A 24,973-nucleotide genomic window follows, 5' to 3' on the forward strand; every position below is an offset into this window, starting at 1 on the left:
TGTTAGATTACATGAGTAGCTTCTGATAATCTTTCGTTACTTTCTAGATGCATGTTCGCTCCCACACTTGTGTAAAGACCGTTTGTTTCTCTGTTTGTTTGCTTGTCTTCTTCGATTATGTCAGATGCCTACCACATTCACTTTCAGATAAGTCTTCCTAGAAACGCCCACCTTTGAGAGGGATCCAAACTTCGAGCCGGTTGTCCGAGACTTCTGTCATGGCGAACGGGACGGAGCACGCGCCCGAGCGCGCAACAGAGTCGATCACCAAGTTGGGAGGGCGTGCCTGGGTGGTCATCGTCGCCTTCTTCTTTCTCAGCCTGATCGAGATGGGCATCATCAAAAGCTTCGGCGTGCTCGTCGACGACATCACTCTACAGCTAGACAAGGATTCGGGCATGATCGGGCTCAGCATAGGACTCTACCATGGCATCGCCTACGCACTTGGTATTTAATATAGGCATATTTATAGGCATGTTAATATATAAATGGTATATCATTAAATAAATGGTATTCTGTCATATAAATGCATTCTCGAATGGTTTTAATGAGTTCCTTGATGATGGCTTTTAGATGATTGTCTCAACATGGCAGATTGTAGAACTGAAATGAACAACCAGACATGAAAAACGTGTTTGGTGCGAATAATATGCCGTAAATATTATACCCAACATATACTAAGTTTGTGATATCGTAAAGATTATCAACTAGAAGGAAGTATCAAGTTATTTCCTTGAGAAGGTAAGAATGTTCCCCACATGCAGAGGGTTTGGTTTGAGCATATCTCGGTGCAGCATTTGGTGTACCTTTTGACAGGGAGAGTGTGAAACAGTGTGGTAATGTGCATGATCAGAGGAAACATGAAACGCTTAAAGTCGACACCTCCATCTTTTTGTGTTTGTCTCGTCTTTGAATCTTTATTATTTTTCTGTTTTGCAATTATTTCCTTGTCACATTCATTATGAAATCCTGATTCTCTACACTTTCTGTTACGTAACAGCTCCCTTCATTGCACCCCTAGCGAAGAAGAAGTCCCTCTCCCGACCCATCATGCTTTGTGGAAGTTTTGTCATGGGGGTTGGTCTCTCTACCGCGTCTCTATCGTCATCATTCGCTGGTTTCACCATTGCCTTGTTGATTGCGGGTGAGTCCACAGTAAATCTTTGCATCAGCCGGGTTTATGATTTAATATTCAAATGCACAGATACACTGTACCTCTTTTCCCCGGGATCTAGTTTTCAGTCAGTTTCAGTCATGGGGGCGCTGTGGCATAGTGGATAAGACTCTCGACTCCTGTTCGGAGGACCCGAGTTCGAGTCCCGCCCAGCGTCCTTGGACAAGATGTTTTACCCACAATGTCCCTCTCGACCCAGGTGTACAAATGGGTGCCTGGCAACGCTAGGGTAATGATAATGGCAGGGCCTTCTGGTAGAGCAGTGACAACACTGAAGAGGCTACCCTGGGTAAATAACACATTATTATTATTAAACACACTTCAAAACCTGAAATCCGCTTGGCCCTTATTAGTAACTGGTTTGCTGAGCAATCTCCAGTCAAGGTTTTTGTAAGTGTCAATGCAATGTAGCAATCTTTGTAATAAAGATGTGAGTAAAAATGGGTGAGTTTATTTTTTCACTGGTCACACTACTGACCCAAGATAAATGGGTACCTGGGAACGCTATAAGACTACTGACCCGAGATAAATCATTCAATGTGACAAGCGTTTCAAACATAACACCGACAGAGTGGAAAGACTCCCTGATGAAAGATATCTATAGATATTCAGCGTAGAGTAAATGTAACACGCATAAACATTATGTAATTTTAAGATAAGTTAAAAACGAACAGGAAGTCGTTCTCGCCATGGAGTACTAGAGTAGAAAGCCTTAGTAAAGCCATTGTATGCATGGCATTTGTTCTTACCCACCATGTCCCTCTCAACCCATGTTTATAAATGGGTATCTGATAGAACTCGGGTAATAGATTGTGATAATAGCAGGGTCCTCTGGTAGAGCATGTATTGGCAAGACTGAAGAGGCTACCCGGATAAAGAAGATCGTAAATAAGTACTACAAAGTACCATTATCTAGTTCATAAAATGTAATAAAATGCTCGTTTGAGTAAAAAGACAATGTGAGATTAAAAAACAAAATCCCCTTTGACTCAAAGAATGCTTCCTCTTTGCCAATTTAGTGTGGGTTCGGAAACGATCGTAACTCCCAACGGAAGAGTAACTTCCTTTAAGTTTAACGAAAGTTTCAAGATTTGAGCAGGCTGTTACACACATAAATATGGTGAAATAAGTGAAGTTATTTGTCGGTAGAACACTAGCCGTAGATAGTAGAGGTGAAAATACAACTGTGTAGATAATTATTAAGAACATTTTCTCTCTGCCACCCTATGTACGAGTGGTAACCATGCAGAACCAATTGAGAGGACAATTAATCATGAATCCAAAACGCAAAAAAAAAGAAGAAATTATCACTCTGAGCATTACTCACAAAATCATCTTTTAATTCTGAATATATCACTTAATGCTGCAGTAACTCGAAGTTTGGCAAGTCCTCCGATTTCTATTCAAGAATGGTTTCATGGTTTTTTGTTGTTGTTTTTTTTTTGCCTGCGCGTTTACCTACACACACACACACACACACACACGCACTCGCACAAACACAATGTAAGCATGACGCCTTTCTATTGCGTCATTCTATTGCAGAGGTTTTGGGAACAAACCAATACATCTTCAGAAGAAAATGTATTCGAAAGCAATATGAATTCATTAACGTTCTTGGCTCTATTTCCTAAAATCAATGTCCGATCTGAATCTGCTTTTAAAAATGATGGTTGTGATGGGTTTTCTTTTCTTTTGTATTGGTTCACAGTTTGTTTGTTTTTGTATTGTTTCATTTCTTGATGGGGAAGGTGTTTCCTTGAAAATTAGCTTGTAGGTATGTAAACTGTCGATGTAATTGTTTCCCTTCTTTTTATATTGGTCAAATATTCTTTCGAGTCTTTATAGCACCCATATTTTTGTTCTAGTGATTTTTGTTTTAGGGATTCTTTCTTTCGTCCGCCTACTCCAACATCTCGTCTTATTGTCATTATCATGTTGTTGTTTTTCTTTCTCTGCAGGTGTTGGATTTTCGGTTGTCTCCATGCTCAGTGTCGTTGCATTCAGCCAACACTTCGACAAACACTTCGCTCTGGCGTTTGGCATCAGTGACATGGGAAGTGCGCTGAGCATGGTGTTGCCCCTGGTAACGGAGGTCCTCCTGGAGGCTTACGGCTGGAGAGGAGCGATCCTCCTGCTTGGAAGTATAGCCCTAAACACCGTCATGCTATGTGCCCTTCTGAGGCATCCAGAAACTATACAAAAATTTAGGAGGGCAGCTACCGCCCTGTACGCGCCGATTGGCGATAAATGCGAAGTGGTTACAGCAAAATATTCGGAAGCTCCTCTGCGGAAAGAGAACGTCCTGCATTCGTCGACCATTGGAGAGGGATCAGTTAACGTCGAGTATCTCGACGTCCAAAGACGCTTCGCATCTTGGCCTAATCTTCTCCTTGCAAGAGATGTAAGCGATCTCTCGGGCGGAGGCAGTGCCGCCAGTATAGCGTGTCTTCAATTTCGTCAACCAAAAGACGAAAAAGATGATCCACTTGGGGGAACAGAAAGTGAGGGAGATGGAAAAACGTGGGAGCGGCCTGCCAACAGTCAAGACTCTACTGAAGCACCCTCTGGGGTACATGGGAGCCGCAGCGATTCCACAAGGAGCAAACCGTTCTGTACTTTTCTGCGTCCACTCCGCTGGCTGTGGTCGTCGCTGGACCTGTCGCTCTGTCGCGACGAACCGTATATGAACTTCATTTTCCTAATCACCTTTCTCTACGGCATGATCTCTACGGCCTGGTACATCTTCCTCGTTCCGCACACGGTGGCCAAGGATATCGACCTATCCCGTGCCGTTCTACTCTCGCTGTTCGCGGGCAGTGGCGACACCATCGGTCGCTTCGGCCAGGGACCGTTGGTACACCGCGGCTACGTGACCTCAATCGGACTGTTCATGATTTTAGCTCTTCTCAACAGCGTGGTTTTGTTTGTGGATCCTCTTCTCGCTTCCTTCGAGGTCCTAGCCGCAGCAGCTTTCATGAATGGAATCTTTTTCGGTATGCAGACTGTTCTCACCATGATCATGCTGAAGGTCAGTGGCTTCTTGAAACTTTGTATTCTCTGTGTTGAAATGTGTTCATGTTTAAGATCCAGCTAGCCAACATCTTTTGTTGCCTATTATAGGTGGAAGAATAACTTGTCGATTATTTCGTATCTGCTGAGGTACCAGGCCTCCATAATTCTGCAGGAGGCTGCCTGAAAAAATATCCTTTAAAGGTTCTTAGAAACACGAGAGAAAAGAAATCAATTTTTGGCAAAATTGACAAAATGAGATAAATTTTCCCGCCACAATGTATCGGGTCACGCTGATTCATTCTTAAAATATGAATGTTGCTCTTAGTCCGATACTGTTATGCAATTTGGCCAGAATCCCTTGTTAGGCTATTTTAGAGGAAATTTCATTACTTTCTCCTTTTTTAATTCATTTTTTTTTTCTCTTTGAATACGGAAGGATTCCTGTGACCAAAACTTCAGATATCTCCCAACATTTTTTTCCGATATTAGATATCGGTCCCTTGTTTTCATGAACCAAAGCCATATGTTACCCTGTTTAGCTGCCAGCTTGTGATTGTGTTTAACTTAAATCTGAGAGCAGTTCTGATTTACGTATTTCTATTCCTCTTTACTTATAGGACAACGTCCACCCCTCGCGTTTCCCCACCGCCTACGGGCTGAGCTGCCTTGCCTACGGCTGCTCTGAGCCCGTCGGAGGATTTGCCGCAGGTTAGCCCAGTGAAGTAGCAACCCAGAAAAAAAGAATAACCAGAAAGTAGTGTAGAATCAAAATAGGATTAGAGATTCTAGTTATTGTACTAAACTATGTTCTCTCTTCCTTCTTCCCTGTGATTTGAGCACCCAGAAACTCAGACAGAAGAGTAGAAATTAGCTCTTCGTAAGAATCAGATATAACCATGGTGGAAATCAGGAATTGCCTTCATTTTCGTCATTGTCTAAATCTTTATTCATAATTTTCATCATCAGTACAACTTCAACAAGGAAAGTAGAAATATTAGAGACAGAGAGATGTAGATGACAAACAAGTTACACATATATGGAATTGAGACTGATCTTCCCTGAGAAAATAACTACTTATTCCATTTGACTTCTTTGGAACACGCGGAAACATCCTCATGTATTTAAAATGTACGAATATACTTACAATATCATTTCAATAGGATACATTGCGTCGAAGTTCGGCTACGACATCACGTTTGTGTTTCTCGGTGGACTGTCGGTCGCCGCTTCGCTGCTGCTGGCTCCTTCCTACTGGCACTACTGTAGAAGACGCAAAAATGACCAAGGAACCAGCGAAACAACTTCCCAATCTCTTGCCCAAGAATCAAGTTGAACTTTTTTTAAACAGTATTTAAAATTCATGTACTTTACAGCAAATCGGAGCTATGGGACTGTGGGTTGAGTATTTGTATAACAGTACCCTGGAACAGTATAATGAATCGTACTGCCTCAAAGTAAAGACTCATGTATACGTAGAATGCTGCAACGACGCCATGTTTTTCTGTAAATGCATGGCTCAGCCAACGAAGGAATACAAGACGCTAAGCTTCGGTGTTTTGATCCTTGTATGTTGAGAAGAATATGCGAATAGCTGCTTTCTGTTGTTGTTGTTTTTTCAATCTGTGTTCGTGATAGATCTGCTTGCATTTTCTTGCCAAAAGTAATACTCTTTATGATGACATCGTAGTCTGGCTGTGACGTCATTATTGTTACTGCTTCTCGATGGATTGACAGTGCTGTTTTTGCTTGCTGCTGCTGCTGCTGACTCTTTTTGTACTGGTTCTACATCGTATAGACTAAAGGAAAGAGGAGCAGCAAAGAGATCTTTCGTTGAATCCTGCGCGAGACCTCGAGCAAATTATGTGGTTTTTAAAGCTAATTTAAAAGTTGAATCATATTTTTGCAGAGCGAGCGAATAGTTCCTTGCTATATTCAGGTGTAGTAATCACTGTCGTTCATGTTTAACTGGACAATAATACTTATGAAAACATATCGAGAACAAATAGACATTGCATTTTTTTTTTTTTTTTTTGGTCACTTAGGTGCTATTGTAGACAGGTATCATTCTCAGGGAATAGGCTGAAACTCATACATCACAATATTACGGTACGCCATGGTACTGTGAAGATGCCTTATTTGTTCAACAGAAGTGATATTAGTACCCTGTCTAGGCTTGCAAAGTTCTCCGAGATGATTTTGTCCCAAATTTAAAGGGATGGTTTAGTTCTAGTTGAGATGGGGGATTCAGGTTTTAACTTTTTGTGAGATAATGAGAAACCTCTTTTTGAAATGTGAAAGAGCATACACTTCCAAGGAGAATTCAAAGTTTATTTAAAATAAATTGGTTTTGATATGGATGAGATATCCAAAACAGAGCTATCCTAACAATGGGTGGAACCCACCTTTTATTAGGATCACTTATTGTTTGCTTTGTTTTGTTTTATTTTGTTTTTGATGTCTCAGCCATTACAAAAACCAATTGTCATGAAAAAAGTTTGAAATCCTCTGAGAATTGTATCCTCTTTAACATTTCATGAAGTTGTTTCTAAGTATCTCGCAAAAAGCTAAAAGCTAAATCCTTACGTCAATCGATATCATACCATCCTTTAAACACTATTTCATAGCTGTAAGCACATTGTTTTACAACCCTTGATGGGTAGCTAGGGCCTATGTACAATATTCTACATGCAGAATAGTTTGTGTCGCGTATGTATATTGTAGCGAGTACATCAATCTGCAAAAATGTATACTGCTCTGCATTCGATTATAAATGTCATATGGGATATTTCATGTATTCTGATATGATATTTATTCATATCCTGTAGTTCTTATACTCTTTTATTTCTCATACTCCGAAAGGGGTTATAACGCCGGTTATTTGATGACGTTTAAGTCATGTGATATATTTTATATATTCTGATATGATGTTTTCTCATATCTTGTAATTCTTATACTCTCGTTGTACTGCTGTATCTTTCATACTCCAAAATGGTCAACATATAATGAAATAAAAGTTCTGAAATGCAAAAAAAAAAAAAATCAAAATCAAAGACTATTCTTTCTTTTTGTTTCTTTATAGTACAGGGCATTCACATTGAGAGGGCACACAATAATGGCACATGAATGCAATGGTTTGAAATCACCAATATCATATAGATAAAAGAAGACAAATAACATCCTAAATTGTATTGTCCAGTGTAGTGTCTCAAGTGAATTACAAAAGCACCACATATTCATTAATTTGTTGGATTCAGAGTTCAGCAAGCTATTAAGGGAATGTGTGCTTCGCCTTGATTTCTCGTAGTTTCCTGACCGTTTTGTGATACCACAGCGATAACAGGGAACCTCCACAAACCGAGAGGATCTTTTCATTTGTCACAGAAATATTATAAAAAAAATAAGTGTTGCATGTCATTGCTATACATTCTATGATGGTCGTACATTAGAGGAAATTCATCTGTGAAGAACGAAAACGCACGGAATCGTGTGACCAATTTACAAGTACATGTATAGTCGCACTAACAAATACAGTGTATCCACGTTGGCCATATGTATTCTCTGTTTGCCGCGACGAAGAAATTAAAAATGGGCAGATGTGTGATACATTGATTCATTCTGTGCCGTTTTAAGGACACAAAACCAAACTATAGATGTGGATTGAGTGAAAGCAGCAGCTTCAGTACAAATGTGGAACATATCACAGAAAGTGTGAGGAAAATTGGACAATCCATTCAAAATTTATGCTTCTTTTTTGACGTAATTTCGGTAGTACATGCCGTCATGGCTCGATATGGAGATTAAAACTTTATGAAGTCATTATATATGGACAACGATATAGAAAAAAAAAATGGGGGTAATTCCACATAATCTCATTTTCCATGAAAGGTACATAATCCATCGTCTTGTTACTGACATATATAAGGGTGATTATTATTCCTCCTGATTTTCGAAAGAGGTAAGTCAAGTGCTCTTTTATTATGCTAGAAAAGTTAAAATGATTCTTATAAAAGAAACGATGACAAACAACACCAAAAAAATAATAGATTACAGTTATTTCTCCCTTTATTAACAAGAGCAGTTATCATGTTTGTATGACAAATAAGCAAAGGCACTTACAAAACAGCTCAGTTGGTCTTGCGCGGTTTAGATTCCAGTCCATTGTTATAATTGACTTAGTGATAACTTCCCAAACATGGCAACATTCATTGGTGGTAACGCGTACATGTTGTCTGTATGTATAAAGTGCATTGTGATAAGATTCGAAAGCGTGGAGGGCTAAAAAAGGACAAAGTTTATTCTGACGCAGAAAAATTATAGGACATTCACCCTAAATCAGTCACCAGACAGAACAGGTGACTGCCGTAGAATATTTACAATCTTTTGGTAAAACAAAAATCCTAAACCACCACCAACAGAATAGAGAAGAATTAGTTTTACACCATTGAATACTAATGCCTTAAAATGGTTTTTCTTTCGTTTTGTTTGTAAGATACAAATTCTGAGTATAAAATACACATCGGAAGTTACACTTTCGTAGACATAATACTTTTTTTCAATAAGAAAGACATGAAGGGAACCTCTTCTCTCATTATTCTTTCATTTTCATAATGCCTCTCTTTATCAGTGTTTAATTCGTTTAACTTCGTAAGTCTGAACATCATCATATTTCCAAGCATACACGTATTTATGATGATAATAATATACATCAATATAAAATCTACAGTACTGATCTAAATTCATCTTCCCTCTCATGATGTGTGATTTGTGTGAACACTTCTTCACACACAAACACACATAAATGATAGATGATAAATATGTAGGGACCTATATATATATGTGTGTGTGTATATATATATATATATATATATATATATATATATATATATATATATATATATATGAATTCATTGAATGCCAATTGCCTTGATTTTATTCAAAATCCGAATTTCCGGGGGCCTCCCCCTTCGTCAGGGATGACAGTGCGAATGAATTTTCACAGTGATCACTGTGAAAGTTCCATGAACTTGCCCTGTTAAGTGTCAATAGCACTTTGTTTTATGTACTCACTCCCGCACAGGCAACACAATAGCTTAAGTTCCCAGAAAACTAAACTCATGGAATTGAAATTTCATTTATCAAAAATATCCTACATTTAAAAATTGTTATTAAGCTAGTCTTATACTAGTGCAACTAACTTTGTCATGACTTTTCTGTGCTCAAGGAAATATGAAAAAAAAAATCACCAGTTCCAGCTGAAATATGCTTTAACAGTGTTAAGCAATAGTACCCTTTTGTTTTCATGCTAATAAGTTAAGTTTGACTCTCGTACGTGACGTCTGCATGACGATTGTAGAAAATCTTTTCGACTTCATTTACAAATTTCTAGTGAAGTGTACATCGACTTCAGTATCATCTCCTTCGAGATATTTGTCCCTCGAGTCTTAGAAATGCCATCGATCAGTATTTTTTTTTTCCTGACCAAAATCCATTATTTTGGTTAGGAATGCAGAAAGCTGTAGATTATAACGAAGGATTGTTAGTGGTGAGGGAATGAGTTCACAGCTCGAGGAGCTTGCTAGCCTCGCTTTAAGACGTCTCAAACTTGGATGAGTAACTCGTCATCATCATCGCAAAGCTGAAGACTATCCTCGGGAGGGCGCTCTTCACATTTCGGCATGAAATAAATGTGTCGGCAAATGCCCTGCTTGATGATCTGTGGCGGCTGCACAAAGTTGAGCGAGCGCACATCTTTGGCCACGCGCCTTGTAACCTGGAGGTCGGGAGGGAGGGAAAAAAGGGACTTTAAGAGAAGTTACGATACCGAAAAACTCTTAAAACTATAGAAGTAATCCAATGTGTAAAGTACACCTTTCACTGTTATTGTCTTTCTTTTTGGTCATAGACATATTTTACACTGGTACAGAAAAGAAAAATACCAACAATGCCATTCCATGAAGAAAGACATAACGTCAACACTTCACAAGTCTCGTGATCGATAAATTATCCTTGATCAAATCATTCAATGTCCCATCGATCGTAAATGATATGAAATCAAAGTAAGCTACCTGTTTCAATGAAAAGACGATACGAACAATAATAATCACGAGAAAATTTCCTGTAAATTTACGGGTATAATCTTCACAACAAACGTCTTAAATCAGTTGATATATGCGATAATGTTTGTTGATTTTGCCAGCACTCGCCCAGTCAGTTGATGAAAGTAGTCACGGTATATCATTACTCTCATACCCCAGTCATAATGGCGTCCAGATCATCGGAGTGCGCCCTCAGGAGAATTTCCTCGGACAGGACTTGGACGAACCAAGAACCGTTCACCCCAGGCCTCATCGAGAAGTACTCTGTCATAGAGTGAGAATTAGCATCAAAGTAGGTACAGAGAGGCAGAATTTCGAATTCAGAGCGGCAATTTTGAAATACTTATAGAATCTGGAAAATGAAGTTAAATAGCTAACTGCAGAGATTAATCCGAACTCTCTAAAAAAAATCGAATAAAAATTTTCATTCTTGAAGGGGTGAATAACAGCAAAGAGTGAATTTAGAGTGAAATTGGAGTGAATTTTGAGTGAGAATGTTCATTTTCACTAATTTTGGAGTGACCTCAGGGATCACTCCAAAATCCTCGAGTGATCCCTGAAGTCACTCTGAAATAAGTGAAAATGAACATTTTCACCCCAAATTCACTCTTTGCTGTTATTCACTACTTCAAGAATGAACATTTTCACTCGATTTTTTTTTTCTCTTAGAGAGAACGATATCATTTAATGATTTGTTTGGTCTAAGAGTATTCTCTCAATTACCATTGGCATTCTGTTTGTATATTGTGATACACGTAATGACATCTTGATATGCAACCGCTGAGAGGATAAACCGGTTTAAAAGTCACGTGGTTAAGTACTCACTCTCCAGGTCGGCGTGCACGATGTAGTTGTCTCCACCCTCGCGTAGGAACCCGTCCGTCTCGCACAGATTGCTGGCGGACTCGCGGAGAGCCAGGTCCTCTCCGGAGGGTTTTTCTCCCGAAGCAGTCGCCTGATTGAGCGAGTTCTGGAGCATAGCGCCGCCTACGATTTCTTGTTGGCTTATGTCTGAAAAAAAAAATCATCCTGGTCATCTACAGTAAGTGCTGGGAGCGCATTAACCCTTCGTGTGCCAAGGTTATTTCCAGTCCATAGGTTTGTGTGTGCAATTTGTGTACATTTGACTCATTGGCACAAAAATGGTTAAAAATGATGGGATCGACTTTCAAAAAGGGAAGGATTTGCAAGTTGGTGGGAGCGAAGACTGTGTTGTTAATGGGATAAGACTGCAGACAGAGTGCTCCAAACAACGGTACATCGGTAAAAGATATCAATCATGCAAGGTGGTAACAGAAAACTTGTGCACGCACACCCACAATCATTCTCATATTTTTGTGACCATTATCATTACCATGACCATAGAATATCAGAGATTATCATTATCGGTGTTTCATTATATCTGTCGTCATCATTTTACTTAGTTATCATCATCTTTACCATTATCATTAAAAGGTGTCATCACACAAAAAAACACAAATAAAATGATGTATTGGCTCAATTATATTGCATGTATTATTCATTGGCTGTGTAGTGGGTCAGGTACATCATGATGGGCTGTCTGGGTATGGGAAAAGTAGACATAATTGATCTGGCCCGAGGTTGGCCCTACCAATCTCGATGCATCAGAGACCTATATTAATGAAATAATGATAATGATGATTATGATGAATGTTTTAATTGCTACTCTCAATCTCTAGCTGTCAAGGCTTTCTCAAAATCCTCCTGTGCGAGTTGCTTTTTTTTTTTTGTAATTTTTTGCGGTATGTCAACAAAAACCAATCTACTCTTTTCTTTTTGCCATGTACCCCGAAAGAAGTTATTGACATTGTTTCTAAATTCAAGAATAATAAGAGTAATGGTTTTGATAATGTTGATGTTATGATATTGAAAAAAGTTATTCATATTTTATGTTATCCATTGAGTTCAATTATTAATTTATCTTTTACATCGGGCATTGTTCCAGATCAAATGAAAATTGTTAAGGTCATTCCAATTTATAAGGGAGGGTCAAAAGAAGAAGTTAGTAATTATCGCCCTATATCTATTCTTCCTCTTTTCTCAAAGATATTAGAAAAATGTGTGTATAATCGTTTATCTGTTTTTTTTGGAAAAGTGCAATATAATTAGTAATAAGCAATTTGGCTTTCGAGCTGGACATTCTACATCTTCTGCCATTGTTGAATTTATACACAAGGTCGCTGACGCTTTTGATAATAAAGAAATAATGATTGGTCTTTTTTTAGATTTGAGTAAAGCCTTTGATTCATTAAACCATTCAATTTTATTGCAAAAGCTTAATTTGTATGGTGTAAGAGGAGTGAACCTACAATGGTTTCACAGCTATTTAAGTGGAAGAAAGCAATATGTTGTGTATGATGATATTGAATCTGATATGATGACAATAAGATGTGGTGTGCCACAAGGATCTATCCTTGGTCCTTTGCTTTTTTTTTTGTTATATATAAATGATATGTGCAATGTTTCAGATTCTTTGCAATTGATAATGTTTGCGGACGACACCAGTATGTTCATGAAGGGTAGAGATCCAGTTGTACTTCAAAATGATTTTAATAAAGAATTTCTGAAATTTTTTGATTGGTTAGACTGTAATAAACTTGTTCTTAATGCAAAGAAAACAAATTATATGGTATTCACGAAAAGACAGATAGATGTCAACGATATTAAGATTGTAGTTAAAGATTTGAATTTTGACCAAGTTTGTTCGATCAAATTCCTTGGTGTGACAATTGATAACAAACTTAATTGGAACGAACATACTGGTGTCGTCTGCAATAGATTGTCAAAAAACGTAGGGATATTTTATAGATTGCGATTTCTGTCAAGAAAGGTGTTGCTTCTTCTTTATAATACTCTCGTATTACCTCATCTAAACTACTGTGCAATAGCTTGGGCAAACTCAGGTGTGACCAATGCCAGGAGATTGTTTTTATTGCAGAAAAAGCTGGTCCGTATTATTCATCACTGTGATTTTCTTGCCCATACATCGCCTATATTTTTTAATCTGAAGATCTTAAAATCTAATGATATATATTATTATCAAAGTGCAATTTTTATGTACTTATGCTTTAGGAAGATGCTTCCAAAATGTTTGATGAACTATTTTCAAATGAGTGATAATAGAAGATATGATATGAGAATCAAAGATAGATTTACATTGCCTTATGCCAGAACTATGCCATCATATAATTCTATATTTTTTAATGGACCCAAAATTTGGAATGCTATTCCGGTCGAAATAAGACAGAGTTCATCGCTGAATGTGTTTAAGAGAAAATTAAGATTACATGTTTTAAATCAGTATGCCGAAATGGTGTGATAAACTTTTTTCTTGTAAAATATGTCAGTGTGTGTATGTGTGTGTGTGCGCGTATGTATGTGTGTATTAACTCATAAAGAAATGTATTCATTCAATACTTTAATATCTTATGAATGAAATAGTATGGGGACAGGACTTTTATATAAGGCATAGCCTTTCTGTCTGTCTCCGAACACTTTCAAATGTACATGTATTGTATTTTCGTACTGATGCTTACTGTGATCATTCTTTTCTTGTTATTATGGTGTTGTCAATTTTCTGTATTCTCCAGTTTGTTTGTTTTTTACTGAAAGTGTTGAATAAATCTGAATCTGAATCTGAATCTGAATCTTTTGAGTAAAAGTTTTCACATACCACACTTTTCTTGGAAATAAGTTTAAAATCGCTTCATGGCTGTCTTCCAACTATTTCACATCTTCAAGCCAATTTTGGGATCATTTCGGTAAATTCTATTTTCTTTTTTAAAATGTGTCATCAGGTGATATGCTTACAATGAACAATTACAAGGACCCTTGCAAAATGGGTCTTAACTTTTTCTCTAGTTTTTTGTTTTATTTATTGCTTGTGGCGTCTGCTGCTAGATTTTTTTTTCAATTGCTTTTGATTATTTTGATTATTTACCCCAAGGGACTGTCTGGAGAAAGATGATTTTCGGTTTGTTCTGGAGTACGGCGCAGTTCTCAGCCGAGAAATTGTCCTTGATGTCGTCGATGCTGACGAAGTTGCCGTCGGTTCCGACCACTCCCTGTTCGTTGCCCGTCGTCATTAGGTACAGCACCAAGGAAGTGTGGCTCGCTTCCATGCGGAGGATGAGTTCGCTTAGCGCCGTTTTCAGTTGCTACACGTCAGGAAAAGGGTTGATGTTCACTATCATTTTTGAAATTACTGCTCCGGTGATCATTATTAACATGGCAAACACACACCGTGTGGCTATTCTTCCGCATGTTCCGATAAAAGGACAGCAAATTCCATAAACAAATATCACAAAGTACCACTTGAAAGCGTAAAAGCGTCTAGAATAATTAACAAATAGAAATCATAAAAAGAACATAGTATTCATGTGTGTGTGCTAACTTATACGATAAGTGTGGAAAACAGGATGGTACATAAGTATAGCAAAGTGAGCCTGGCAGACTCAAACAGATAAACAAATCAAATAAAACATACAGACAAACAAACAAACCTGCGATGGACTTTATGAAATTACCGCAAGTTTGTACGGCAAGAGTAACCTGGAAGCTATTTTGTTACTTATCGACTGTGAACTTGCATGAAACGAATTTTAAACTAGCGCTTTGAAGCACGAATCTCATCAAGAGCTTACTTACATGTTAGGAGACAGAGAAAGGCTTGCAAGTTAATACAGCGTTTTTGTTTGTTTGTTTGTTTGTTTTTTGCCATATCGTACAACTGATAGAATTTCACTTACTTCCGATGTTAGACTCTCGCAAACTTCTGGTTGGTAGCCCAGCTCCCGAAACACGTGACGCACGTTTGTGACGTCAATATGAGAGCCCGCCCTCAGATTCCCTCCGGGAAAGTTGTTGTTGTTTAGGATGAATGCAATACCTTTCTTGGGGTGGGACATGTCATAACTCTAAAAGGAGAGAAAAGTGTGAAGAGATCAAATCACTTTTCAGCATGCCATTTCAATTACTATAAACGAATCGCAACTTAAAAATCCTCATTGAAAGCTAGAAAAAAAAATAATCAGTAAAACCAAGTTCTCTTCTCATCAGGCAAGAGTGTCACATGTCAATTCCATACGCAAATTAGACATTGACCAGAGGCGATGACGTCAGTTCCTCACAAGTATCACTTCGAAGAAGGACCAATGGGAAGCACTTGAGGCACTGACGTCATCATCGCCACTAATTTGCATATGCGATTGTAACTAATATTACTGTTTTGCGAGAAAAAAAAATGAGCAATCCTTATAGATGCCATCAAATTTATATCCGAGTTTGAGAAGTTGGACGCTTCTACTACTACATCTATTTTATGTGATTTTACTCAATTTACTTTAGTGGTCGACTTGAGCAAAGAGAGACCATTATTGAAGAGATTCTCGATGCCTTTACGTTTCTAAATTTGGCACTATACTTCATATCATAACTGAATAAAATGGATGTGGGTTTATGTTTCCTTACCTCTAGTGTGTTCAGCTGCCCCGGGAATGGGTCCGTTTTTCGCACCTTGTGATGCGTGTAGTAGCCGTCGCTGTCGGGACACACGCCTTGTGAAATGAAAAGAAATTGATGTAAGAACAGACATTACATTCGTACATTTATAGATCTGTTTACAGGAATATTGTCTTGCAACTTTAGCACTTTCACAGGGAGATACAACAATAAAAGCATGTTACTTTTTAAGAAGTGTCTTAAGAACATTCAAATATGTAATGGAGCATTTTTTGTTGATTTTGCATGGCAGATTATTAGTATCCCAGACTAGAGTCTATGTCAAAATGGTTTTGTCAGTACTTGAGCGAAGATGTCTTCTGAGAAATGAACACAGTCAAAACATCTTAATAAACATGACAACAGGGCAGTGAAATATACTCTCAAACATGCTAAACAAAATGTATAATAACAACTGAATTACGCAGTAATAGCAACATTGAAATGGATGCATTCGTTGTTACGGAGATTCTTTTTTTAAGGTTTTGCTTGTATAATATTCTCAATATTGATCTCTTGCGATTCAACTTTACCTACACCTACATCAAAAAGCAGAACCGGTCAAAGAGTTTTAACCAGGAAATGTGACTCTATGAAAACCAATGATCGCCGGAGTACGAAAATAGAACAAAAACAGTCAGGACATTCACATCTTATATATGCAGTCCATTTATATCTTCACCAAAGTTGAAATTTTCCGTGAATATTCCAAACAGTAATCTTACAATAAGGGATACATTCTTTAAAAAATAATGTTACGTCTATAAAGAAGAAAACTTTTTGATGAGAAACTGAAAATATATATAATTGTGACGAAGAATGAGGTGCGACATTGTCGCTTCCTCTGTTCCTCTTAGTTCAGACTTAAGGGAACATTATCGTCATGAGTTGAATGGAGGAAGATTACGACATGTTCTCCAAGAAAATTGAAAATCAAAAGAAATGATATCATTCTTTTCAACATTTTATTACCAAAATATAGTGTGATGACGTGACAAAGTTTCATTTGTCGTCATGGTGAAAGGAAACCAATCTTTATAAATTGCTAACCACTCTATCGTAATGTTATCATATTTGCGAGGAATCTACATATTCTATTGATCTGGTGCTAGACATCACTTTAATTCAAAAAGTTTGCAACTACTAAGGATTAAGTATTATTCTGTGACACATAACATTCTAAAGAGATTTGCATTTGTGATTTTTTTTTCTTACCTTTGTACAGGTCTTTATTGCCACTCTGTAAGTTGAATTAGAATGAGACGGCATGGAAATTAATTGCACTGTTTTCTATTTTCTGTGTTTTCCTAAGAGCAGCTTCGCAAATTTTCTAAAATAAAATTATCCAGAACAAAAGTAAATGTGAAGTCATCTATACTTGATCGTTTTCATTCGTCCTCATTTGCAGTGACAGAGGATATTTCCGACAGAAGGCCCTAAACAAACATGGCAGCAATAGGACTGACATCATTTCCGAGATTCATTTCAGCATGCCTTTCACCCGAATTTACCTAATAGTTTACCTAATCACAAGTGCTTTCTATAGCGCGTAAGCGTTTAAATATAATGTTATATTCGATGCAGAAACATCAAGATGTATGAAGATATAGTCAGTTAGAATTGACTTCTTGCTACCATTACAAGGAACCTTTCTATTGGTACATAATTTTACACGGTGTTTCAAACAAATCAAACATATAATCATCACGCCAAGGTAAGATAGTTAAATCCCCTTCATCAAATCTTACCTTGCTTTTCTTCCTCCAATGTCTTCCAGCGACAAAGAGAATAACTGAAAATACGACAGCGATGACTGGTACAATGATGTACAATGGATGAATTTTGGCTGCAGATGGTGGAAATGTGATAGTTCAAAATGACATGCATAATGTATAATAATAATAATAATAATGATACAGGGTACTTATAATGCGCCAGTTCCACATGAACATAGTTAACGTGCTCAAGGCGCAGTAGAAGAAGTAAGTCATGAAATACAAAAATCCTTACACAAACATGCACATGAAAATGAATGACACAATAATGATAATGAAAAAATATACATCATAATATACAATTCTACTGGAAAATGGTCATGAACAAATGAGTCTTGAGGGCAACTTTAAAGGAGTCAACATTCGAAATGTGACGGATAGCTTGAGGCAACTGATTCCACAGGTAAGGTCCAGCATGTGCAAACCGAACGACCGATCCCCCCATGATTTCTTCGTTTTTGGAACAACAAGCAATCTACAATCGTATGACCTTAAACATCTGGAAGGATTATAAAATGTCAGTAAATTAACATTGTACTCTGGGGCAGATCCATGTATGCAATGAAAAACAAATAGTCATAGTTTAAATACAATGCGAGATTCAACAGGTAACCAATGCAATGAGGACAAAACAGGGGTAATGTGAGTATTTCTCCTGGTAAGGGTAACAATGCGGGCTGCTGAATTTTGCAATTTTTGTAACCGTGAAAGTTGAGATTGTGGTAGCTGAAATAGGAGTGCATTACCAAAGTCAAGTCGGGATGATATAAGAGCATGAACTATTTTTTCTGTGGCTGAACGAGTTAAATACTTGCGAATAATGCCCAAATTGCGTAACTGATATCTCACGGATTTACAGACAGCAGAGATCTGAACAGACATGGACATTGTAGAATCAAATAATATTCCAAGATTTCTACATGATTTAGATGGAGCAATAACCACATCATTGTCAACCGTTAAAGAAGGAAGACTAACCTTGTCAAGTAGAACCTTGGAACCAATAAATAACAACTCTGACTTTTCCTGATTTAACTTCAATGAATACATGATATAGGAAACTGCAATAGTGAGTGAGATATCTATTTTCATCATACTAGTTTCTAGAGGATGTCATGAGATAACAAGGACAAAATAATGAATGAGGCTTCCAGCATTTTGACGTGTTTTCTCACTTATATCGCTTCATTCGGATTTCAAGAGTCAACGTGAAAGATGTTTTCATTACACTTCTACCTTCTTTCAACCCTTATATAATTACCATTCCTCAAAGATTTTAAAACCTGCGAAACTTGGCATTGATGCGTAAATGAAGGAAGGAAAACCATGAGGGGCATCACGGGTTAGATTGAGTTTACCATGAATGTACCGACCTTTTACAGTATCTCCTTGAGAGTGGTGTTTTATCTCCGTCGCTCTTTTAGAGGATGCCTCATGGGTCGTTACCATGACAACGGAGGAAGAAGGAGTCCGAGAAAGCGTGGAAGTGACTGCATCTGTCAATGGCTTTGATCCTGTGACGGACTTCAGTTGCGTCGTTTTTCCCGCGGCTGCAGATGTTGGTGTGGTTGGAGCTTTTTCTAACACATGGATTATGGGGGACAAATGGACAATTGCTGTGTTCATCATGGAAAAAATATCTAGTGTTGCAACAACTCACAACAAGTGAGTTTGATTCCAGTTTCTTGATTCAACTCATTATTGATCTAGTGTTCTACATGTACATTATCTTGTCTTTGCCTTTAATATCCACGTCGGTGCAACACCTCATAATGTGTCTACAGAGCAGCTGTGAAGTGCAAAGTGCTGTCTCTAGAGCTTCATTATGGGCAGCTATGCTTGAATAATGACATTTAATGGTGTTATTAGCATCGTTTACAGAAAGTTTAATCATAATAATCATTTTACATTCACTATCGTTTATATAAGAAACTTTATCATACCTTGTCGTTGGCAGTAAGGCAGTTGCCACGAAAGGAGACCGTCGCTGCGGCACGTGATCTGTGCTCGGCCAATCAGCGTGTAGCCGGGATCGCATTTGAAATTGCACGTGGTGTCCGCGTCGATCCAGTCATCTGGGAGACAGAGCCCGTCGGTGGTCCCGAGACCCTCGGTAAACTCCGGCGGGAGCTTGCATCGCCTCGCTGCCATAACCGAAAAATAGTCAAAGTGAATTTCCTAACGTAACCACACCTAACTGCGAATACACTGCGGCGACATTCCCTGGTAAGAAGTGCGAGTTTTTGTCAAACATTGGTTAGATATTATCATTCGATATTATTTGAGCGATATTTCTGACATCATTCATTCAATTAGAACAAGAATGCGTAAATATAAATTGATATTGATTATGAATTAAGTGTCTTTGTGAGGCTTTTGTATTTAAAAAAAGAAGAAGATGTCTTTAGGTTTATACACACAAAATTACAATGTCACACTTACAGACTTACGCACACACACACACACAAAAAAAAGAAATCTTGATTTTCCTTGCAAATGTCGTAGACTCGGGTCTTTTTTTTTTCTGATTCTGAACTTGTTTTGCATGCTAAAGGTAAAAGTCCGCACACATAGATTTACCTGTACAGACAAACACTCCTAAGCCCAATATCAATTAGGCCTTACATTCCTCAGCGTTATTTACGAAGTTATATTTTCCACTTTAATAACCGAGGAATCTTACTTTCATGGAGCATATTGTTTATTTTTCAGTCTAGAGGATTGCATTGCATTATATTTTCTATATTGGATAGCCTTTCATTTCATTTCGTTTTTCGAATATAAGCCATTCTTTTTTTTTTTTTTCTTTTTTTTTTTGGGGGGGGGGGTCGTTGTCTAAGTTGTTTGATGACGTCATACATACAGACTAATCAGTCACCATACCTTGGCAAGTTGGAATGCTAGAGACGTAAGTCGCATTGTCACAACACTGCACGGACGACTCGCCCACTAGCTGGTCGAAAGGACTAACGCAGGTAAAGTGACATGTGCTTCCACACGGTACTCTCGCACCGGGCATGCAGCTTGGGTCCGTGGAAGAGATGCCGGATGGGAGGTAGTCGACGGAGCATGAAGTACCTTCCAGCGAGAAAAGTGCGAGATAGGTAGATGGGTAAAAGATATGCATGGGTACCTACATCGCTTTAGCACGCAAGTGGTGCCACTTCACTCAAAAATGTGTGATCTATAGAGTCCCAATTTCATTTCTCCGGTTGCTATATGACATGCCCTTGCTATAACTATAAGATCTGATATATGATAAACCCTCTAGAAACAATATTGATCTCTATCCGAACAAAGCACCATATCTCCATCTTGTTTCATATCTCTACACTAGGGTGACAATTTGTTTACAAGAGATATGAAATTTGCAAGATGGTCACATCATCACCTCCTCATTTGCATACGCGAGTGTGATTATTAAAGGGGCATGGATCCATGAATTCATGAGGGCGCTGTTGAATGCCATGATGTTCGCTGCCATCTTTATTGCGAAGATCGACCATGTTAAACTACAGTTAACGCAATCCCGGAAGTATTACGTGTGCTCTTATTTATGCAGGTTCAATAGTCGTTCATGATTCGCTGTACGTACCCTAAGTATGGCACGTAGTTGGACTGGACCGATCATTTCGATATTTTGAAGATACAGTTCTAATCTAAAAGTAGACTATAGTATAAACCTTTCATATGCATCTATATAAGCAAGTTCTCGCGGCTAGCTAGCAAGCAGACTCTGTCTCTGATAAATTTCTGTCTAGTATAGGTGGAGCAAGCCAGGAGCAACAGCCAAATCAAGAGACTAATTGAGATTGACATATTTCGACCATTTTCGACATACTCACCATCAGTTTTATGCGGACGTTCATAACACGGCAGACGCGTACACGTGGGTAGAGGCAACAGCGCCCCCTTGAGATCTGAGTCCGTTTCGCTTTAATCTTTTTTTTTTCTCCCCAAGGGAAAGTTTGATATGCCATGACAGTGTATTTCCTGTACAGTCAGATGTAAATGACATTGCCATATTCTGTTTTTGTTTCATTATCATTATTCTTTTAAATCTTTCATTTGAACATGAAGTGGAGTTTTGATTTATCCGACCGGACGACATGATAGCGAACCTACAAACTGTTAGATCACGATCCCACAGTAATCGGGGAAAGATGTCGATTTCAATAGTGAAATGAAGAAAAAAAAATGTGAAGACGAAAAAAAAAAAAAAAAGAGAGGAAAAGATGTGACCTCAAAGCCGTCATTTCCGGCTGCCCGTCCTACCTTTGATGATTCCAAGGTCATTCAGATGATCCACCAAGTAGTCGGCGCCCTTGTCTGCCGCTTCATGGATACTGTCGGCATGTCTAGCGACGCACGCTACCCTTGTCAGTGCGTCGGTCACCTTAGCGTCGTACACCCATGGATCTTGGATGCTGTGAACTCGACCGTACACGATATACTTTATCCGACGACAGCAACTATACACCTGGGGAAAGATCATCAACAGTAGGCAAAACATACCCTTGCATTTAAATTTGTAGTTATGCACGTACCAAAGGAATGGTAACAAGTTTAACTTATCTGTATTTGTGGTGATTAAAAGGGCAACAATATTCCACATTGACTTTTCATCAAAATACGTCAATATTTCCTCACAAGATTTATCAACTTTTTTTTTTTGCTTCCTGTATCAAAGTCCCTAAAGCTGGTAAATTTGAAAGGAGAAAATCAAAATGTTAAAAAGTTTCAGCATCTCAGAAATCACTTTTAACTGCTCATTTACGAAGGCGACATCGGTCGCAAACACATATTCAAAGTGAATAGGGTGATTTTTGTGAGGCATAGTGGATAAGACTCCCGACTCCCAAACGGAGGACCCGAGTTCGATTCCCACCAAGTGCCTACATCCATGGACAAGATGTTTTAACCCACAATGTCCCTCTCGACCCAGGTGTATAAATGGATATACCTGGCATCGCTGGGGTAATAATAATGGCAGGGCCCAGTCTGGTTGAACAGTGGCAACACTGAAGAGGCTACCCTTGATTAAGAAGATATTATTATTATCATTATTATTATTATTATTATTATTATTATTATTATTATTATTATTATTATTATCATCATCATCATCATTATTACTATTGGTATTACTATTATTATTATGTCCTCACTTCACAGCTCTCTCAAAGAAACTGAAAATAAACAGTAATAAAACTAACTGCTGTCGACAATTTGGCAATTGCAGGCCCTCGTTTAAAAAAAGAAATATCATAGCTAAATCATTTGCAGCTTTGGAAGAACGTGATGCTACAGTCATATCGTTATGTAGAGATCATATACATTTGTATACGAGATGGTAATTTTCAAGATGAGGGTAAAATTTATTCTACCTGAAGTCATTTTGAAGAATTTAGTAAATTTTGGTATCAAAGCCAGTGTGAAGATTTGTGGCGAGAGGACGTCATCAATTTATCTAATTTGCAAGAGTAATTCTGACCAGTATCTGTTTTATGAATTAAACTGTCTTACCGAATGTCTATTATTTTTTTATGTTTAGCCAGGCTAGAGTTTTAATACTGTTCTGTTTGTTTCTGATTTTATTCCCATAAAGTAGAACACAGACATGATTTCCTCCTAAGAGGGAAGAAACTAGCTTCCATTCTTGGTTTCTCTTACCTGTCCAACATGTGGAACAGACAGATATGTGCTCTCGTCAAATTTGTCGATTTCGGCTGGATAACAAAATGAATTGAACACAGAGAATTCTACTTCAAATCGGCAATATTGACGTGTATCTAGACAAAAACAAATGTCGCTCCTCCTTGAGTAAATGCCAGTTTGTTGGGAACTGACTCGACTTCAGATTTGATTGGAACTTACTTTCACAATGATCACAACAAAATTAATGTTACATTCGATCGCTACAATCTGGACGAAATGGAGCGTAACAAAAATAACGAGTAGGCCTACAAACATTTCATCATTTCATCAAATTTCATCAAACATCATTTTGACTATACATTTATCATTGTGGACAACGTAAAAAACTTAGTGCTTATAAAAAAAAAAAGCTACCTGAATTTGAACATCGGGTAGTTGAAACAATGTGGTTGATTATCAGTGATACAAAATTGGAGGAAAATAACAAAGGCACCCACTTGCCCCAACTAAAAATGACCATCACAGAGTAATCTCAAAATTGGGGGATTTAGTCAATTTGATCTAATTTGATTAGATTAGATTTGATTTGATTTATTCTCTGTATGGCATATCATCTACAATTCTATCCTTGTTTTTTCCAGTAATATCATCAAACATAATGTATACATATGGCACTGAAGGCTATGTTTGCATACATCTGTGACATAGCTACGTGCGTTACAAATTACCATAGAGAATTAATCTGTATTAGTAATGTTTCTATTGATGGTTATGATCGAATGCTTCGGTAATGATAATGGCAGGGAGAGCAGTCCCAACATTAGGCTATTCTGTTATCTTTATTGAGATGTCAGATACCACATTTGAATTATCAACATTATTCAAGTGCCGTTATCACTGTCATCAACGTTAACACTAACAATCTTTTTCCATAAAGATAATGACAACTGTTGATATATTCATCAGTGACGTTATCATCATTATCGTTATCATACGCCGAAATCTACAACCCAGTGGAGTTCTAAAAAAACTACAGATGGAGATCTTTTCTTCCGACGTACCTTCAGTGCAACGGGCCTTGGCAGATAAGGCATCCATGGGCGATACTCCAACGTCGGGCGAGGACTCTGCAGTATAACCTAATTAGACATGAAGATTTGGATATCAGATTTAGAAACAATTTTGAATATGATTAGGTACCTTTATATACGTCTTAGTAATTTGCATGTACTACAGAAATGTTGATAAAAAGAAAGAAATATATATATATATATATATATATATATATATGTGAATATGAGAGAGAGAGAGAGAGAGAGAGAGAGAGAGAGATAACGAAGTGTAGTAGTGCGCATGCGTGACAATCTGTTTATGGTGACTGTGTATCTGTGTGTTGTTTGGGTTGGAATAACGAAACGGTCTGCGTGGAAGATTAGTTAACATGCTTAACCTTAAGAATACACAACTTACCATTGTAGACACATGTCCACACTGTGAACATGGTGACGAATGAACGTATTCTCATCTTGAGTGGGTAAAATACTGTCTTGTGCACATCAGAGAGTGGAAGTTAACGAACTATGTTTCTGTTCAAAGAGAGAGGGAAAACAGAGAGAGAAAAAGTTGTTTTCCATTACATAATGACACTCCGCCTTTTAAAGAAGAGTCGCAAAAATGTAAAATGTTTACAGTGACTAATCTACTGCTCTATCTAATCTTTGAAACAAACGTTTTTACTA

The 24,973-nt window shown here is 37.8% G+C and overlaps 2 protein-coding genes across 2 annotated transcripts; one reads left to right on the plus strand and one right to left on the minus strand.

The window, feature by feature from the left end:
- The first annotated feature begins 218 nt into the window (after nt 1–218).
- LOC140245136 (monocarboxylate transporter 7-like) lies at nt 219–5,519 on the plus strand. Its single transcript, XM_072324736.1, has 5 exons — nt 219–447; nt 1,001–1,144; nt 3,133–4,202; nt 4,804–4,894; nt 5,347–5,519. The coding sequence occupies exons 1-5, from the start codon at nt 219–221 to the stop codon at nt 5,517–5,519; spliced, it is 1,707 nt and encodes a 568-aa protein (XP_072180837.1).
- Nucleotides 5,520–9,782: 4,263 nt separating this feature from the next.
- Nucleotides 9,783–24,759, minus strand: LOC140245022 (uncharacterized). The gene is made up of 15 exons (XM_072324612.1): nt 24,705–24,759; nt 24,296–24,373; nt 23,250–23,305; nt 21,852–22,056; nt 20,460–20,654; nt 19,520–19,720; nt 18,950–19,156; nt 17,550–17,647; nt 17,017–17,041; nt 15,772–15,857; nt 15,051–15,218; nt 14,243–14,459; nt 11,107–11,292; nt 10,436–10,545; nt 9,783–9,956 (listed from the first exon to the last, which is right to left on the minus strand). The coding sequence occupies exons 1-15, from the start codon at nt 24,757–24,759 to the stop codon at nt 9,783–9,785; spliced, it is 2,061 nt and encodes a 686-aa protein (XP_072180713.1).
- Nucleotides 24,760–24,973: the final 214 nt, after the last annotated feature.

The sequence above is a fragment of the Diadema setosum genome, chromosome 22 (assembly GCF_964275005.1).
Source record: "Diadema setosum chromosome 22, eeDiaSeto1, whole genome shotgun sequence".
Lineage (NCBI taxonomy): Eukaryota > Metazoa > Echinodermata > Echinoidea > Diadematoida > Diadematidae > Diadema > Diadema setosum.